The sequence below is a fragment of the Vulpes vulpes genome, chromosome 4 (genome assembly GCF_048418805.1).
Source record: "Vulpes vulpes isolate BD-2025 chromosome 4, VulVul3, whole genome shotgun sequence".
Classification (NCBI taxonomy): Eukaryota; Metazoa; Chordata; class Mammalia; order Carnivora; family Canidae; genus Vulpes; species Vulpes vulpes.
Genome location: NC_132783.1, coordinates 134,368,659 through 134,388,847, shown reverse-complemented (window position 1 = coordinate 134,388,847; position 20,189 = coordinate 134,368,659). Strand labels below are relative to the sequence as shown.

The following is a 20,189-nucleotide window of genomic DNA, read 5'->3' as shown; positions in this document are numbered from 1 at the left end:
CCCGGGAGGGGCAGCGCGGGCGGCCCGGGTCCTAGTCTCGCGACTGCGGCGCCGGGGATGCTGCCGAGCGGGAAGGCGGCGGGCGACGCGGCGGCGGGGCGCGCGGGTCTGCGGCGCTACCCCGCGCTCCCGGTGTGGGTGGTGGAGGATCACCAGGAGGTGAGCGGGCGGCCGCGGGGGGCCGGAGGGAGCCGGACTGCGTGACCCGCGGCGGCTCCATGGCTGCGGGGGAGGCGCCGGAACGACCAGCCGGAGGAGGAGGAGGAGGAGGCGCGGACGGCCGGGGTCCGCTGGCTGGGCGGCGGGCGGCGGGCGGCGGGCGGCTCGTTCTCCCCTCGCCGTCCGCCCGGACCCGAAGCCGAGCCTTCCGGCGGCCCCGGCGTCTGGGTGGGAGGCCTCGTGTCCGCCGCGGCGTGGGCCGGGGTCACGGGGTCACGGCACTGACCACGGGCCCCGCGGGTCCTGCCACACGCTGGCAAATCGAACTCCAGTAAAAAAAAAGAAGGATGTGGGCTGCCGTCCGTGATAGAGACTTGGCGTCGTGGCACCCTTAGGGCCGTTGGTAGTGTTGTCTGCTCGGTGTGCACACGAGTCGTCGTACCCGAGCCCTGCTCTTATTTTTTTTTTAAGATTTTATTCATTCATTCATTCATTCATTCATTCATGAGACACAGAGAGAGGCGGAGACACAGGCAGAGGGAGAAGCAGGCTCCACGCAGGGAGCCCGACGTGGGACTCGATCCAGGGGCTCCAGGATCCCGCCCTGGGATTAAAGTGGGGCTAAACCGCTGAGCCACCCCGGGGATTCCCCAAGCCCTGCTCTTATAAACACAAAAACTATCTTCTATTTTTATGGCAGTGCCACTTTGGAGTAGCTAAAATGATGACTTCATCCCATCTTCTGGAAGCCTTATAAGGGAGGCCCATAGAGTCAAGACTTTTTTTTGTTTGTTTTTGTTTTTTGTTTATTGTTTTAACCAGCAGCCCCCTTGGGGGTTCTCTGGATATGAAAGAGGGGCACGATGATCGCCGATTTATGGCTGGAGGAAGTTGGGTTTCCCAGGAGGTAGAAAGAATAGTGAGGATGGGCTTGAGAAAAAGCACAGGCACGGGTTAAGGGTGCTTTCAAATTCAGTATTAAACGCAGCACAACCCGGGCAGCCCCCGTGGCTCAGCGGTTTAGCACCACCTTCAGCCCAGGGCGTTATCTTGGAGACCCAGGATGGAGTCCCACTTCGGGCTCCCTGCATGGAGCCTGCTTCTCCCTCTGCCTGTGTGTGTGTGTGTTTCTCATGGATAAATAAGATCTTAAAAAAGAAAAACGCAGCACTACCAAGGCTGGAGCAGCAGTAGGTGACTTGGAGACCACCTAGGCTCATCCATCTTCCAGAGGTGTGGCAAAGGCCGGGAGACCCATGGTACTTGAACACCTCTTTGTGCCAGAATGTTTATTAACTGCCAGTTTGTTTGTACGTTTTCCTGAGGGCCAATCCTTGTGTGTTTACCCACATTGAGTTTGTGGCGGGGCCAGATGGAAGCAGGAGATGCCCGGTAAAGCCTGTGGAGGTGCAGGCTGGAACTTAGGAGGAAAACATAAAGCTAACTGGAGACCGCTCTCTATAAGCCCATCTACAGTGAACAAGTTTTATATTTCCCTACTTTTTAACAACTTGATGAGCTTTATATTATATGCAGTTACGTTAAGCCTTGTTTTTCAGGCTGCAGCAGAGTGTGTGCTCTTGATTTCAGTGCCATTTCTGAACATATTCATGTGTTTTCACAGGTCCTGCCTTATATATACCGGGCCATTGGCTCGAAGCATCTTCCTGCCGGTAACATAAGTTTTGTGCATTTTGATTCACATCCAGACCTCCTTATTCCTGTGAATATGCCAGCTGACACTGTGTTTGACAAGGAAACACTTTTCGGGTAATATGTGGTTTTTGTTCTTTTTTATTATTATTTTTTTTTTTTGTAAACTCTGCCTCCAGTGTGGGGCTCAAATTCAGGACCAGGAGATCGAGTCACATGCTCCACCAGCTGAGCCAGCCAGGCACTTAGTGATCTTTTATATGCTTGAAATACAATTTGCAGTACATGATTAACAATTAAGGGAAATAGACTTTCTGAGGTCATGAGTTTTGTTTTCGTTTTCCCTTTTTATTTTATTTGGAGCAAATGTTGACTTTCTAAAGGGCCAAATAGTAAATATTTTAGGTTTGCTTGCAATATGGTCTCTGTTGCAACTACCTTCTCGCTCCTCTTATACCTCTCTCTCCTCTTTTCCTATATAGGAAAGCAATCATGGACACTAATGTAACAAATGTCTGCAGCTATATTACAATAAAACTTTATTTACAAAAACAGATGGCCTAGCCAATGTTTGCCAACCTCTGCTTTAGAATTTTAGAAGTAGAAGAGACTTTAGAAGTTACCTGAGCCAGTTGTTCTCCCTTCCTCTCTCCTTTAAAAAATCTGGATACAAAGGCACAAGAAAATGTGTTAAACATGTTCAGGGCAGCCCGGGTGGCTCAGCGCTTTAGCGCCACCTTCAACCCAGGGCATAATCCTGGAGACCCAGGGTCGAGTCCCACGTCAGGCTACTGCATAGAGCCTGCTTCTCCCTCTGCCCGTGTCTCTGCCTCTGTGTGTGTGTGTGTGTGTGTGTGTGTGTGTCTCATGAATAAATAAATTTTAAAAGTCTTTAAAAAATAAAAAAAATAAACATGTTGTTCAGTAATTGTATAGGCAACACATCTTTAATTTGTATATCCTTTCTTCCACTATTGAGTCCTTCCAACCTCTCAGTTTGTGCTACTTTTCCCCTAGAAGGATCATAGGTGATATATTTCTAAGTGACTTACTCGCCTCTCTTCTGTAATAAAGTTCTCTGAATTCTGCAACTGTCTCATTATGTATGCATTTCTTAATGTAGGCTGCTCATACAGTGTAAAAAGTTACATAGCAATTATTTTTCTTTATAATATGAAACTACAAGATAGATGCTTGGGTGAATTAACTCTAGCCTACTACATTTCTTTCAGTTGACTTTCTGGAACCCCTTTTTGGAGCACTGATCTCTAAAGTGTGGTAGCTCTACCATTGTTGTTAACTTTTATATTTAAAGGTTTTTATATTTTAGAAATTGAAGAGAATTATGAAACAAGTATGTACAGTTAGTCATAGAATAATAATTCTTAAACTTTCTAGTCTCAGGATGCCTGTATATTCTTAAAAATTACTAAGCTTTTTTTATAAGTTTGGGTAGTATCTATTCACATTTACCATATTTGAAATTAAAACTGAGAAATGTTTAAAATATTAATTCATTTCAAAATAGACTTCAACATGTTACCATAAATACGATTATTTTTATTAAAAATGTATTTTCTAAAGCAAAAAACTTAGAAGAGTAAGAATGTGTAAGTTTTTGCATATCTCTTTAATATTTGTCTTCATAGGAAACAGCTAGATTCTCATATCTGCTTCCACATTCAGTCAGTTGCCATATGTTGTTTTGGTGGAAGTAAAATGAAAATTTAGGAAGAGAATTTTTATAGCCTTTTCAGATAATTATGAATATTCAATACTATACCAAAACTTGACAAGTGGTTTTTTTTTTTATAGCTTAGTTCAAATGTAGAGTCCAACAATTCAAATTCAAGTCTAAATAACCATTGTATGTTGATCAGTCTTTCTTTCAAGAAAAGTGGTGTTCAACTCTCAATTGAATTACAAGTGCTTTTCATTAAAACAACCGTTATACTTCGAAGAATGTAGCAGAAGTACTTTCTGCGCATTTCTCATTTTACCACCCAGAATATTTAAAATGTATATTCAAGTTCAAAGTTTAATAAAACTATGAAGGAACTTTTTACATAAAACTGGCTTTAGAGGGGGACTACTAGTAGACTTGGTACTGTTGCCTTCATCAGTTTTAGGATGCCAACCCATAATTGTCTTGTACCATCAGTGCAAATGTCAATACAGTGAAAAAGGGAAATGATGCCTTAATGCTATTAGGAAAATTGTTAAACTCTAGTTCTGGGTGAAATTATATTTGGAAAAACCACTCACCAGTAATTTCCATGCTTTCTATTTCTTTTTCAGAGAATTAAGTATTGAGAATTGGATTATGCCTGCAGTTTATGCTGGCCATTTTTCTCATGTTCTGTGGCTTCATCCCCCATGGGCTCAGCAAATCAGAGAGGGCAAACATCACTTTTTAGTAGGCAGAGACACTTCTACTACAACAATCAGGTAATCTCATATTTATGAGTATGAAAGGGGATGTAAAGGAGTGAATGCTGCTTTTGTCCTATTTTGAATCCCCATAATAATTCATGAGTTGCCTACATACAGATGGGCTCAGATTAAGCAAACACCAGGAACAAGTTTTCATGTCTCTTGACCTTCACACACCATTTATATTTTGTTACTGGTCAGGTTGGTTGAGAATAATATCTTCATCCTCTGGAATTCTGGCTGTGTTGATGACTAATTCCATTAAATTATTGAAGTATCTTACAGATTTACATTTCTAATGATACATTTCACTGCTTCCTTACAATATAATTATTGTCTGCTGAATTTAACAATTGCAGTTAAAAAAGCAAAATTATCTCATTTTGAATTTTTTTTTTGAAATTGAATGACTAAAAAGTAGATTTGGGGTTTTAATTTTAGTAATATGATTAGCTTTCTTTTTTTTTTATGATTAGCTTTCGATAATGAATCTAAATTAAGTTAAAGCTGACTTAAGTTGCATGTGCAACTTTTTGTTATATAAGCTGTTTAACCAGTGTTTTAGGAATATTGCAGTACTGCAAACATCTTTAGAAATATTATCATATCCTTGACTTTCTACAGTCTATTATGATAGAATGAATGTTTTAAGCAGTGATGGCATAACTTTCTCAAAGGGAAAAGAGAGTGGAATAAAAGGGTAGTAATACATTGAAAATGAAATACACAGTCTCTCTCATTGAAAGTGATACTTTTTAGTTTTGATTTATCCTTAATGATATAGTTAACCTTTGTTGTATGTTCTTATTAATTACACAAATAACTTTCTATATACATGAAAATTGAATTGTACTTGGGATAAAATAATAAATAGGACTCCACATAGAATAAATATATATAATACTGATATATGTGAAAGAATGGTAGTGCATATATTGAGTACTTCAGTGAGTAGACCTCATTTCACCTGTAACAGGTTTTTGCAAAATAAAATAATTTTAAGTTTCAAACAGACATTTGAAACTCAATGTATAACAACAATATTAGGAGGATTTTGATTATCTGATGATTTTACTGAATTCTGTAAGTAAAAGTTTATAGAAGAGACACATACAGGTATACAGTCTGAGATGCATGTGCTCATACAGATATGAACAAAGTGAAGCGTCCTTTATTAAGGAAGAATACGAATTTAGGTTTGAGGGATATAGCCTTTGTTTTTCTAGGACAGCACAATTTATAACAAGCCTGGGTATCAGCTGTATTATGTCGTTAATCTTATTTTGGAAAATTAATACCTTTTTAAATTTGAGACTATATAGCTGGAGGAAGGTGAGTATGAAATAAATATTTTATTTTATTTTTCAGTATGAAATAAATATTAACCATTATTTTAGTTGAATAGAGCCTGGCTCTGAAAGAAGCATTTATTTTTGCTTTTCCAAGTACTTCCTAAGGTATAATATAGTTGAAAAGCTAAGAATATACTGATATGTCTAAAATCAGAAATCTGTAACTTGTAAAATGCGTTCTGCATTGTATAAGATTTTTTAAAGTTGTTTTCCACATTAAAATATTATGGTTATATAAAGTTTGCCAAAACTTTGAAACACATCTGAAGGAGCTTTTGTTAAGAGAAATTCTTTCCAGATGTAATTTTTCCATTAGTGATTATTTCGACGAAGTTGCAGCAGGTATAAGAAAGATCCAAGGCACCAGCTTAAAGATTTGGTTTTTTTCTCATATTAGAGTTTACTGCACATAGTCCAGGGCCTATCTGGCAGTTTACAGGTTTGGAAACCCCAGTTCCTTTTACCTTTTTGCTTCATCTTTGGAGTATTGCCTTTGTCCTCATAGTCCAAGGTGGGCTTGCCATTTCCACATTCACGTGCCAGTCAGCAGGTAGAGGAGAGTGCCGTTATGAACCTTTCTCTTCAGTTCACAGCCGTAGTCCAGAACTTAGTCAAATGGCCACCCCTAGCTGCAGTATAGGCTACGAAGTATAGCCTTTACGTACTTCAGGCAGTTATGTGCCCACCTAAAAACTGGGGGAATACTATTTCTGCAGAGGAACAAGACTTAACAAAAGTAGAGAAAGCTCTCCGTTTTTGTTAAATATATTGTTACATTTCTGCACTGCTTTGGAAATGCTATTTGAAATGTCAACTAATTTGTCCATTTGTCTTTAAAATAGTTTTTTCCTCTAATCCAGGGTTACAAGTACAGATCATTACTTTCTAAGTGATGGTCTTTATGTAACTGAAGACCAGCTAGAGAACCAAAAACCTTTACAATTGGATGTGATTATGGTAAAACCTTATAAACTCTGTAACAGTCAAGAAGGAAATGATGCAGTGTCTTCTGCTAAGAAGCCAAAGCTAGCACTGGAAGATGCAGAAAACACTGCCTCTACTAACTGTGACTCCTATTCAGAAGGACTGGAAAAGGACACAGTGACACAGAGGAGGGGCCAAACTTGCCTAGAGCAATCATGTTCATGTTTTTCTGAAAGCCAAGAATGCCAGACTACAATCAGCACTGGGGAAATTCTGGAAATTTTGAAGAAAGGGGATGCATTTGTTTTAGATATTGACTTGGATTTTTTTTCAGTCAAGAATCCCTTCAAAGAAATGTTCACTCAGGTAAATGTGGCATTTTTAAAATGTAGATCTTAAGACTTGTATGACACTTCTCTAGATCAAGAATCAGCAAACTTTCTGCAAACAGCCAGATTGTAATTACTTTATTGGAGGTCCTATATGATCTCTGACACATTCTTTGTTGTTGTTAAACCTTTTTAAATATGCAGCTATTTTTTTAATTGAATTGTGTATATACCTTTCTTAACTTGAGGGCCATACAAAAAACAGGTTATAGGTTGTGGGTTGCTGATCCCTGCTCTAGATAGTATTTATTATTTTGTATTTGTTAATTGGGTAACTACATGGGTAGTTAAAAAAAAAAAACTAAAATCATGTAGTACAAGTAAGTATATACATTGAAGATGTCACTCTCTCACCCCATCCCCATTCCCTCAGTTTCTTACCTCAGAAACAAACATCATGGCCAGTTTCTTGGTGTATCTTTCCAGAGATATTATATGTATATAAAGAGCTGTGTGACAAATTTTCCACTGTTGGAAAATATGCCTGTTACATATGTACTCTTGGAGGTAATAATTCAGGCCTGTTCATCAGATCTTAAATGCAGAAAGCCAAACAATATTAGCATGCACAGATCTGAGAAGCAACATTTGAGAAACTCCCAAGTGAGCATGCCTGGGTGCATTTTATGGCACAGTAACTGCTTACTTTAACATTTGGGAGGTTGTTCAAATCTAATCTTTTTGAGATTAAAATTAACTTTTTTTTCTACCTAAATTCAGTCTTTGATTTTAATGATCTTGTACTTTACAATCCTAATTTGCATATGTATTGGAAGCTTTTGTGATTTATCAAAGACCTCTAAATAAGTATTGATTAAAAAATAGGTAAGATTTGAGAATTTAGTGTAATCTGAAACAAGAGTGGGGGAACTAGAGTACTCTCCCAACTTGCAAATAAGGGAGAAAAATTGCTGTTTCTTCCTGCTCTTATACACGAGCCAGTGGTTATAAACCATAAGTTTTTAGAATCATGAAATGACCTTAGAACTATTTAGAAAACTTGAAGAACAGGCATATCTGGAAGGTATTAGGAATGTATCTTACAAATATACTCATCAAATATTTTTAATGAAAATTCCTACAAAGTTATATAAGGAACTTAATGACAGTCACTCCTTTTCCAATGCTGTCAGGAGACCTGAGAAGTGGAGATTTTTGTATCCTTTATGCCCTTTGGTACTATGGAACTTTTGGAAAAGAGCATGTATTATATTTTATAATTTAATAGCCATTTTTTTAATATAGTAAAGAAAGTCATTTATAAGGACACCTGGGTGGCTTAGTGGTTGAGTGTCTACCTTCGGCTCAGGGCATGATCCTGGAGTTCTGGGATCGAGTCCCACATTGGGCTCCCCTTGGGGAGCCTCCTTCTCCCTCTGCCTATGTCCCTGCCCCTCTCTCTCTCTCTCTCTCTCTCTCTCTCTCTCTCTCTCTCTGTGTGTGTGTGTGTTTCTCATGAATAAATAAATAAAATCTTAAAAAAAAAAAGTTGTTTACCTTTTTTAAAGAGCATGGCCTGAAGTCCAGAATGAGTTTAGTTCTGTTATTCTACTGCTTATTTGCTGTATGATCTTGGGAAAGTTACTTTACCTTTCTGACCCACAGTTTCCTCAAGTATAAAATCAAAATAATCACAAAATTCACAGGATTAGTATGATGAGGATAGTGGCACATTGTGCTTAGTGAACTTCAGCTCTTGCATGTATACTCTTCCCAACAACACTCCTAAATGGGATTACTGGGGCCAGATACACCCACCTATAACGGAGCTATTTAGCGTGCTAAATGGGGAGAGACATCCTCTTGCAAAGTCTTCGCTTAGCAGCCATCCTTCTGTTATATCTGCCTCCAGTATTGCCTTTGAACTTCCAAGTTCTCTTCTGCAGGCTTGGAAAGGACTGCAAAGTGAATATGGAGTTTTGATTGTTATTAAAGACATGTTTCTTTCCTATACATAGCTAAAATCTGTTGAGATCCTAGGATGTATCCATTTATATAGTAGAATATTATTAGAAATCTTCTTTCAAGTCAAGTCTTTTTCCTTAGTTAATTTTCATGCATTCTTGTCAGGATAGAGTTACCCTAAAGAAATGACATTGTTTACAATGACGTCTGAGTTATACATTTTTCCCGACTTTCACAGGCTAATCTTTAAATGATTGTCTAAGATATTCTCCTTATATTGTAGCCATTTGTTACTTTTAAAGCATATCATTGAAAAACAATTAGGGGGGTCCCTGGGTGGCTCAGGGGTTTGGCCCCTGCTTTCGGCCTAGGATGTAATCCTGGAGTCCGGAGATTGAGTCCCACATCAGGCTCCGTGCATGGAGCCTGCTTCTCCCTCTGCCTGTGTCTCTGCTTCTCTCTTTCTCTCTCTCTCTCTGTCTCTCATAAATAAATAAATAAAATCTTTAAAAATAATAATAATAACAACAATTGGGGTTTTTTTCTAGTATATGGATTTTTGTTTTGTTTTCCAGGAAGAGTACAAAATCTTACAAGAGTTGTACCAGTTTAAAAAGCCTGGTACCAACCTGACAGAGGTATCCTTCATTTGTTTCTTTTGGGTTTTGTCTATTAATCACATATCTAATAATATAGCTCATTAGAGTGCTCTCACATCTAACCAAAATCTTTGTGTGTTTTTTGGGGAAGCCCATGCTTAGTACTTACAAGTCCTGGTTTTAACTAATTGAACTGGTATTTTAATTCCAATGGGATTTCACTTATTTTTTTCAAAGACTAATTACTATATTCTTGGCTTTTCAATATGTTTAAAGGAAGATTTGGTAGATTGTGTTGATACTCGAATTCATCAGTTAGAAGATTTAGAAGCTGCTTTTGCTGATTTGTGTGATGGTGACAATGAAGAAACTGTACAGAAATGGGCTTCAAACCCTGGGTAAGACCTTGCAACATATTTTTCCCCAACTCTTTTCTACTCATAGATACATTGTTTAATTTGCTAGATAAATTACATTTTAAAAATTAGTATTAGTGCCAACACAAATTTACTAACAATGGTTAGCCTTTCCTGAGTGTTTTCTTTGTGCCCAATTCTAAGATTTTTCCTTGCATTTCTCTCACTTATCCTCCACAACAATTTGATGGCTTCGTTGTTATTATGTTCATTTTATACATGAGGAAACTAAGGCCCAGAGGTTTAAGTTGCTCAAAATCACATAAAATCATATAGTGGCTGCCTGTTTTATATATAAGATGTGGTGCTAGGTCTTAAGGAAGATTAAAGATTGGTAAAGACAGCCCCTGTTGTAAGAATAAGAAAAAAAAAATAACCTATCAATAAAAAAGCAAATGACTAGACAAGGAAATTCTAATGTGAAAACTTGCCTCCTTTTAAGGATAGCCTGACTATGAGTAGAAGCTCAAGCTGGCCATGGCATGAGAGAATTGGATTTGATAGCTGGATCCTTCATCAGATCCTCTGTTTGGCCGATTGTCCAGCATTAAGATTACTTTGAAAACATGGAGAAAAAAGTTCTTTTGGCATAGTATCTGTCAAGTTATAGGGTGGGGTGAAGAGTGCCTTTGGTATTAAAGCAAGTTTGGAAGAGTGTTGAGATAAATAGTACAGTTACTTTTCCCTGAACTAAATCTATTTTTTTTCCTAGTGCAGTGTAGTTGGCATACTATATTACATTAATCTCAGGTATATAAAATAATGAATTGATAATTTTTTATATTATACAGATATAATATAAGCATAGTTACCATCTGTCACTATATAATGTTATTACGATACCATTGGCTACATTCCTTATGCTTTAGTTTTTATCTGTGTGACTTATTTATTGTAGGACTGGCAGTTGGGACCTCTTAATCCCCTTCACCTATTTCACCCATCTCCCTACCCCCTCTGGTAGTCACCAGTTCTTTGTATTTATGAATCTGTTTCTGTTTTTGTTTGTTCATCTGTTCTGCTTCCATATACATCCATATACAGATCATGTGGTATTTATATGACTTAACTTCATTTAGCGTGATAATCTGTAGGTCCATCCATGTTGTCAATGAATGCCAAAATTTCATTCTTTTTTATAGCTGGGTAATATTCCATTGTCTATATATGCTACATCTTCTTTATCCATTCATCAGTCAATAGACACTTGGGTTGCTTCCATATCTTGACTGTTGTAAATAATGTAGTAAAGATAGGAATGCATAGATCTTTTTGAATTAGTGTTTTTTTTTTTCCATTGGGTAAATACCTAGCAGTGAAATTACTGGATTGTATATTTCTATTTTTTAATTTTTTGAGGAACTTGCATACTATTTTCCCAGTGGCTGCACCAATTTACATACTTATCAATAGAACACAAAGTCTCCCTTTTTCTACATCCTCATCAACATTTGTTACTTCCTATTCTTTGATTCCAGCTATTCTGACTGGTTTGAGGTCATTTCTCACTGTGATTATGGTTTGCATTTCCCTGGAGATTAGTGATGTTAGGTCTCTGAAATAATTCTTTAAATCAGAGTTAGAATCATAGTATTTTGAGCCATTAAGACTTGTTATGTCATAGTTATTTAAAATAATTCATCAGATAACTAGAAGAATGCAGAAGAAACAAATAGAGGTTGTCTCTGGTGAGAGGAATTCTATGACTAAAAGATGAAGTTAGGAGAAAGAAACATCGTTTACTATGTGTATATTACCTCTTCAAAATATTAGGTGTAATTTTTGTTTAAATACAAAATAATGAGAAACATCTCTGAAATATAAATATAAAACTTTATTATCACTAAGGAAAACTGTGGTATTATATTGATCACATCAGTCAATATTGACCGAGCATTTGAACATCAGTTCACACTTTTCCTCTTCAGTATAGGGAACTAGTTCAAGAAATGATTCCTTCCTTTTTGAAATTATGATGGAAGAGGGAGATGTAGGAATAATTCACAAGATGTGATTCTTTCCGGAAATATTGAAAAGTACCTATTATTTTGTGATTTTTGATGTCTCAAGCCAAGTTTAAAACTTAAAACAAAATAGCATGAAAACTTTGGAGTCCTGAATCTAGCCCATAGATGGAGCCACCTTTCACTGATATCCACTGTGCCTGATGAGCATGCCCAGTTAACTCTTCATCACCTGCAGAGAGTTCTATCTCAGACTTGAAGAAACACTGAGGCTACAACAGAAGCAAGTTCACACTATGACTGGAATTGGGGGAATAAAAGAATAGCACAGAGGAAAAGTGGGTGAGACAAGCAAGAAAGGTCTCCCCAAACTTATCATGCCCCTGAAGGGCCAGATCCTCAGCATGAAGGAGTCTTCACTATTAAAAAGCAGAGGAGGTAGGTGATTAGGGTCCAGAAGCCCAGAGAGTGTTCACAATAAAAAGAAGTAACAGGTTGAGTGGACAAATAGGCCTCCATGCCTCCCTTTTTCTTTCTTTTTCCCCCTCCCACCAGATGAGTAGATATTGGTAGGGGAGGCAAAATACTAGACACATTAATTAATCATGGCTCCCAAAGTGTTCCACCTAAATTAAATCACTTAAAGGCACTGTTGTTAGTATACCACATGTATAGAACTTTGCCATTTGTAATTGTGTATGTCCATGCTCTTAAATTTTTTGAAAACTATCTTTTTCATCACCGTGTGCTAAAAAACTTAGTTTTCTTGCTGTTCAAAATAATTTTTAAAGTCACATTTTTAAATAAGAGGAAAATCTCAATTTCTTGATACTAATTTTCAACCTGTAACACAATCTGTAATCTTGGAGGTAAGAAAAAACAGGGAACATTTATTTCTTAATATTTTAAGATACTTGAATATCTTTATCTTTCATTTCTCAAGCATCATATGAAACATTGTTAAAGGTAATTTTAAGTGTAATATATCATTTGCTTCTGTAATTTTAGTTGAGGCAGTGTGATATTTAATTAAAGGGTGACTTTTTTCCAGAATGGAATCACTAATTCCACTTGTACAGAGTTTGAAAAAACGGATGGAAGTACCAGACTATGAAATGGTAAATACTTTATATTGAAGTATAAAATTTATCCTTTAGGAAAGCATTTTTCTGGGTAGAAAAAGTACTTTTTGTTAAAGTGGTTTTCTTTTATTTGTGTTCTAGGAAAGTGTAAATGAATTATTTTTTATAAATGAGAAGAAATGAAAAAATATATAACTTTTTAGAAGTCAGAATACTGGAAAGGTTTTCCAGAAAAAAAATTAACTTTTTAGGGCAGCCAGGGTGGCTCAGCGGTTTAGTGCCTGCCTTCAGCCCAGGGCGTCATCCTGGGGACCAAGGATTGAGTCCCACATCGGGCTCCCTGCATGGAGCCTGCTTCTCCCTCTGCCTGTGTCTCTGCCTCTCCGTCTGTCTCTCATGAATAAATAAATAAAATCTTTAAAAAAAAATAAACTTTTCCCAATTTTATGTATAAAGCAAAAGTGCTATGTATTTTTTTATTTTATTTATGGTCAGATCTCTACTTGCCAGAGAGAAGAAAGTATACAATTTTTAAAGTTTGTTAATTCATTTTCATACTCCCTTCCTTTTTTCTTTCCTCTCTCTGAAAACTTTTCTGATTGTAAAAACCAGGAGAAAGACAAAAGAAGGTGCTCTGGCAAGTGCAGCTCGGCTACATCAGCTGTATCACTGACTTTGTTTGCCAACAGTGATCCGAAAGCTGTGGTAAAAGTGGATATTTTCAAAGATAATTTCTTTTATTTATATCATTTTGCAGTCTTTGAAGTATACATTTTCTCATTTGAAATTCAAATGCCTTTTCTCAGATTTTATGCCAAAACTGAGACCTGCAAGTCATCTTTTACTCCTGGTGCCTTTTTGACGTCAATAAACTGTGTTTTTGCTCTAGTGTTTTCTTTAGTTGCAGAATACAATCAAACCACCTTCTTTGAACTGAAGTTTATATACTGATTTAGTGCTAACTTTTTAAGAATAAAAAATACTAGCAAAAGAATATTTTGGTTAAATTGAACCTAATCCAAAACCCACTTTGTTTATTAAAAAAAACAATTTTTAAGAATGATAAAGTTAGAAGATACTTACGGTTTAAAAATGCTTTGAGCTTGGGATGCCTGGGTGGCTCAGCGGTTTAGCCTGGGCCACCTTTAGTCCAGCCTTCGGCCCAGGACGTGATCCTGGCGTCCCAGGATAGAGTCCCACATCGGGCTCCCTGCGTGGAGCCTGCTTCTCCCTCTGCCTGTGTCTCTGCCTCTCTCTCTCTCTTTCTCTCTCTCTCTTTCATGATTGAATAAATAAAAATAAAATTTTAAAAAAATACATCAGGCCCAAACAGATGTACAGGCTTGTTCTTCCAAAACTTTAGAGAACAGGTAAGATTTATCAGCAAGGACATTAATGGTTAAAGAATCTTCTAAAAACAACAAAGCCTTACAGTGTAATTTTTAATTTTTTTATTTTCAGGTTCACCAGGCTGGTCTAACCTGCGATTACTCAGAACTTCCTCACCATATCAGCACAGAACAAGAAATTGAGTATCTTATTCAGTCTGTATATTATTTACTGAAAAATTTACCAAAACCTACTCTTGTGACAATTGCAAGGTAAGTGTGGTAGCCTGAATAATGGCCCACTAAAGATATTCACATCCTAATCTCCAGAACCTGTATATATGTTATCTTGTACAGGAAAAGAGACTTTGCAGATGTAATTAACTTAAGGATCTTGAAATGAGGAGATCACCCTAGATTATCCAGTGGGCCAGTGTGATCACAGTGGTCCTTAAGCAAGGAGGACAAGAGGGTCAGAATCAGAGAAATGAAAAGATGCTATCTGCTAGCTTTGAAGGTGGAGGATTAGGGCCACAAACTAAGGAATGCAGGCAGCCTCTAGAAGCTGGACAGACAGGGAAACAGATGCTGCCCTAGAACCTAGAGAAGAATGTGGCCCTGATAGCATCTTCATTTTAGGACCTCTGATCTCCAACAAAACTATAATGTTTTGTTCCTTTAAGCCACTAAATTTGTGGTAATTTGTTACAGCAGCCATAGGAAATTATTAATACAGTCTCCATAGATGAATCTAATGATGACAACTAATACAGTAATTCTAACCAATTTTTTACCTATTCAACTCAAAATTCAGATTTGTATTTTCTCTTTCCTCTTAGTAATGGTTGGCAAACAACATATAGTTCTTGTTATCTTGTCTTTAAAGTTGGTGATACTATTCAGATTAACACAAGAATTCCCATTTGTGTGTCTACAGATGAATATTTACCTGATGCCATGTTTCAGATTTGAAAATAATATGCTGCATAGTTACAACAATTTAATGAAACTTTTCTGTATTAATCTTTGGGCTGGTTTTATATGGAACTGTGAGGTTAACACTTTAATGTATTTTATGACAAATATTTTATAGTGCCCTTTTACCATCTGAAATGAAATTCATAGGTAACGTAACCCACATACATACACACTTTAAGTATATGGAAATGTTATACATAATATATATAGATAATATAATTGTCTTAGTCCAGTTAGGCTGCAATAACAGAATGCCATAGACCATGTGGCTTATAAACAGTAGAAATTCCTTTCTCACAGTCCTGGATGCTGGGTAGTCCAAGATAAAGTCACCCAGATTCAATGTGGTGAAGGCCTCCTTCCTGGTTCACAGACAGCCATCTTCTCCCTATAACCTCACATAATGGCTGGGGTAAAGGAGCTCTCTGGGGACTCGTTTATAATAGCACTAATCTCACTCATGAGAAACAACCCTCATGACTTAATCACCTCTGAAAGGCTTCACCTCCAAATATCACATTGGGGATTAGGTTCAATGAATGAATTCTGGAGGGACATATTTAGTCTATAACAATAACCTACCTGTACTCATAATTTAAATATATGTTTATATATGTGTATATACACACACAAATCATCGTAACATAAAAGAAATGAAAGCAACTGATATGCACTAAAATGCCACACAAAAGGTGCCTGGGTGGCTCAGTTAGTCAAGCATCTGCCTTTGGCCCAGGTTAATCTTGGGGTCCTTGTATCGAGTCCCATGTCAGGCTCCCTACCCAGCAGGGAATCTGCTTCTCCCTCTCCCTTTGCCCCTTCCCCTCACTCATGTACTCACATGCGTGCACGCCCTCTCTCTCTCAAATAATAAAATCTTTAAAAAAAAAAATTGTTTTAAGCCACAGAAAACTAGCATCTTTACAAAGAGTCACTAAATAGAACAGTTATATGTGCAGACAATTACTCATGTGATGTATTGGGCAGATACTATGAACACAGCACTGCCATAGTGACACGGTTTTTCTAGTCATAACCTCTTGGTAAAGTTCTGAACTTAAAGTTCAGTCTTCCCTAAATATACAGAGTAGTTGCGTTTCTGGGAAATTTGTTTATATTTAATCCATTTTCAAAAATACTTTGTTCATATGTAGAAGAGTATTAAATTCTAGCCTTAAAAAAATTAAAAACAGGTTTTTTTCACTTATGTGAGTGTTCTGTGGACTTTGGAAAGTATATATGACAGAAGACAAGTACTTTTATTTATATTCAGATTGCAGGACTGTCCTATACATTGCAAGAATTCTAGCAGCCTTGCCCTCTTGCCTTGGCCCTTTAATTGTTACTGTGACAATCAAAAATGTACCTACAGATTTCCAATACTCCCTCTTGGGGGTAGCTCCCAAGAACTACTCTAACAGTGTTTTAAAGAAGCCAGATATCTTTTTGAAAGCATTGAAGTACTCCTTATTTGTTAAGGCTTATAAATTAAACTTTTATATATGATAACTTTCTCCAAGTAGGTCTTTATCTGCATGTATATATGGGTATATATATCCCTTCTTTTCTCCTTAATACCACTTGGGAAACTAATCCCAATACCAGCACATCTCCACATTTCATTTTGGATAATTCTATATACCTGTATAGTTGACAAGTAGTTTTTAGAAGCAGAAACCTTTTATCGGGAATGCCTGGGTAGCTCAGCGGTCGAGTGTCTATGTTTTGTTCAGGGCATGATCCCAGAGTTCTGGGATCGAGTCCCGCATTGGGCTTCCTGCGTGAAGCCTGCTTCTCCCTCTGCCTATGTCTCTGCCTCTCTCTCTGTGTCTTTCATGAATAAATAAATAAAATCTTAAAAAATAATAAAAAAAAGAAACCGTTTATCAGTTGGAAAGCCTCTACTCTTAATAATTTCTAGCCCTTCTGTTCCCATAATAAAAGAATAAGAAAGACGCCCAATCACTAAGATAATAACCTCCCAGTATTTGCAGTATCTCCCTTTGAGGGAAACAGCCGCAATTAAGCACTGAGGCTTTGAAGACATGATGTGTCATTTTGAATCCCATCACCAGCACTTACAACTAGGTGACCTATGCAGGTTAATTTTCTGTTTCAGATTCTTTTAAAGGAATAGTAAATGTATGTATTTCATAGAGTTGCTGAGAAGATTTAAAGAACATAATGTAATGCTCCTGACCTAGATTAAACTTTTAGTAGCTTTTAACTGTTACTATTCCAAAATTCAACATACCTTCATTTCTATTTTATACTGAAATCAACACATGCAGACTTTTCCTCACAACATGGTATGATCTCATCTTATTTACATTTTTTTTTCTTTCTCCTCTTGGTTCCAGGTCAAGTCTGGACGATTACTGTCCTTCTGAGCAAGTTGACACCATTCAAGAGAAAGTCCTCAAAGTGCTACGCTCCCTCTATGGAGCTGTAGACATTCACTTGGTGTATTTAGCAGAATGTTCTCCACCTTGAAACAACAAAACACAAGGCTCCTATTACATCTAGTTGTAATAACAGGGTTTTCATTAACTTATTTGTAATGAGTCTTCCAGAGAAGACTTGGTTTTTATATTAACTTTAAGTTAAAATCGTTTCGGTATTTTGAATCTCAAGACAGGTATCATCAGTTGTTGAATGATGACAATTTTTTTAACATCAGGTCTACCCCCACCATTTGTTGCTTATTTTTCTTCCTTTCCACCATTGTCTTCTTCATTTTGTAAGGGTTGGTATTTTTCCACTTTCCCTCTAGGCTAATTGGACTGTACAACATTCATTCATTCATTTATTCAGTCAACCACCTGACATTTATTGAGCACTTACAAGTGCCAAACATGATTAAGTGCTGGGTGTATGGTAATGAACAGAATAGACAAGGTCTCCTGCCCTCTTAGAGGACAGCTGAGAAACAAATTCTGGATTATGAGAAGTATTATGAAGGAAAGGACAACCACAAACATATTTTAGGCTTTTAGTACTCAGGGTATCTAGGCTGTATAAGAAAGTAACATTCTCAAAAGCTACTACCAAAAATAAATAAATAAATAAACAAACAAACTTGCAATCCACGAAAATATTGCAGAAAATCTACCTTTCCAAGACTGCCAGGGTTGTGGCCAAGACTGCCAGGGTTGTGGCCAAGACTGCCAGGGTTGTGGCCCAGCTCTCACAGTTGGGATGGAAGAGTGAAGTCAACTAACAAAATTTTCTTTGCTAATCAGAAAAGTCCTTCAGGGTTTTCAGTGCCTCCAGATGATCATCAGTATGGGCATCGATTATAGTTCCTGAGTGCTACTTAATTGGCAGCCCAGGTTGATAATTTCATCAAATAAGTTAGCTTTTAATACAAATAGAAAAAAGGATAAATTCTTAATTCTGACCTACCGTAACTACCCAAAGACTTAACTGCCTTCCATCGGCCTCTCTGTGCATAAGAGAGCCTAACTGAGTCCCTCTTAATCAGGGAACTTTTCATTTGCTTAATTTATCAAAGTCTTCCCTCTTGAGTACTCCTCATGTTCAGCAATAATTTTTACCTACCTGATTTTTTTTTTTTTTAAATAGGATGGTATTTAGAGGGGGAAAAACACCCATCCATTCCTCGGTCCTAGCACAGCAGTTGTTTTCATTTTTGCATGTAATTTTTGGGCTTTGACTACATGTGTATATGTTGAGTTGCATGTAGCTACAATTGTAGTGGTTACATAACTTGATGGCTATCACTGAGTCACATTACCATTGCCACTCAGTAGATGGCACCAGATCCCATTTTTCCAAAAATGCTGTTTTCCAGCACATTTTTCTTGTCACCAAATTGATTTCCCAAGGCTGATAGTGTGAATGCCTATTTCTGCTGTGAAAAACAAAGTGATTCAGCTTTCCACTTTAATAGAACATTATGTGCCAAAAAGTTTTCTCTGTAAATTCAGAATTGCTAACAGTGCTGTTTATTTTTAAATTTTGAAAAAATGTTATTAGAGTTGTAAGTAGATGTTACTTTTATGAGTAAATTATTTTGTGTGCTAAAAGAAATAAAGGTATGTTTTGAGGTTTTAAGGATTTAAAACCAAACTAGCACTAGTTAATTGTATATGATCTCTATGATCTCAGTGTGTTCATAGCACTGATCTTATGAATCTGCTTGAGTAGTCATTTATTACGATTCCCATAACTCGATGTGACTCATCATTGTTTTAACTCAGGTAAAATAAAAGGGCATCAATTTATTTATTTTTTTTTTGTGATACTCATATTGTTTAGTTTTCCTGCTCTGTGATTCTCTTTGAATGAAATTCAGTCCCTATTTGTTGACTACCACCAACTTGATAAGTTATGTCACTGTGCATTTCAAATAGGAAGATAGTTTATCAAGACATTCTTCATTCGTGTTCTAAGTACCAGTGAGGACTACCACCATACCAGGGATTTGGATTATGTGCAAATATCACTGAGGTATGGGATTTTGAGCAATTTTTTTTGTGTGTGTGTGTGACTTAAATGTAAGCATTGACCAAGAGCTTTGGTATTAACAAGTGTATATTTCCCAGTATCAAAGAAGAGAAGTCTTTTTTTTTCCCCTTCAGAAATAGTTTCTGTAGACCTCTATCTTTGAGTGTTCTGGGTCCTCAAGGAGCTCTTAGTCAAAGTTCTTCACTCTTTATATGATATTCTCTCCAAATCCTTCATCTGTTTTAGCAGTAAAGGCTTGGATTGCTGGCAATGGATACATCCTACTGCTAGTAGTTTATAGTCAATGGTGTGTTTTTTAATACAGGATTGATTATCTCATTCACCATCCATCTTAAGAGAAAGCACTTGCGTAAAACTGAAGGAGTTTTTGTTGGGGATCTTTCAGAACTGCTCGAGATACACGAGGGTCAGTTGTGTAACTATGTCCTTATTGGACTGTGCCTGGTCGTCCTGAGTCACAGCACTCTCTTGTAGCACTTGTTTCTAAGTTAACTGGTCCTGCACTGTCTGGTTTGT

The 20,189-nt window shown here is 37.2% G+C and overlaps 1 protein-coding gene across 1 annotated transcript; it reads left to right on the top strand.

Annotated features, from left to right (window-relative positions):
- Window positions 1-5: 5 nt before the first annotated feature.
- C4H5orf22 (chromosome 4 C5orf22 homolog) lies at window positions 6-19,429 on the top strand. Its single transcript, XM_025984088.2, has 9 exons — window positions 6-159; window positions 1,784-1,929; window positions 4,111-4,260; window positions 6,458-6,887; window positions 9,391-9,453; window positions 9,691-9,812; window positions 12,846-12,912; window positions 14,338-14,477; window positions 17,543-19,429. The coding sequence occupies exons 1-9, from the start codon at window positions 58-60 to the stop codon at window positions 17,673-17,675; spliced, it is 1,353 nt and encodes a 450-aa protein (XP_025839873.1). The 5' UTR covers window positions 6-57; the 3' UTR covers window positions 17,676-19,429.
- Window positions 19,430-20,189: the final 760 nt, after the last annotated feature.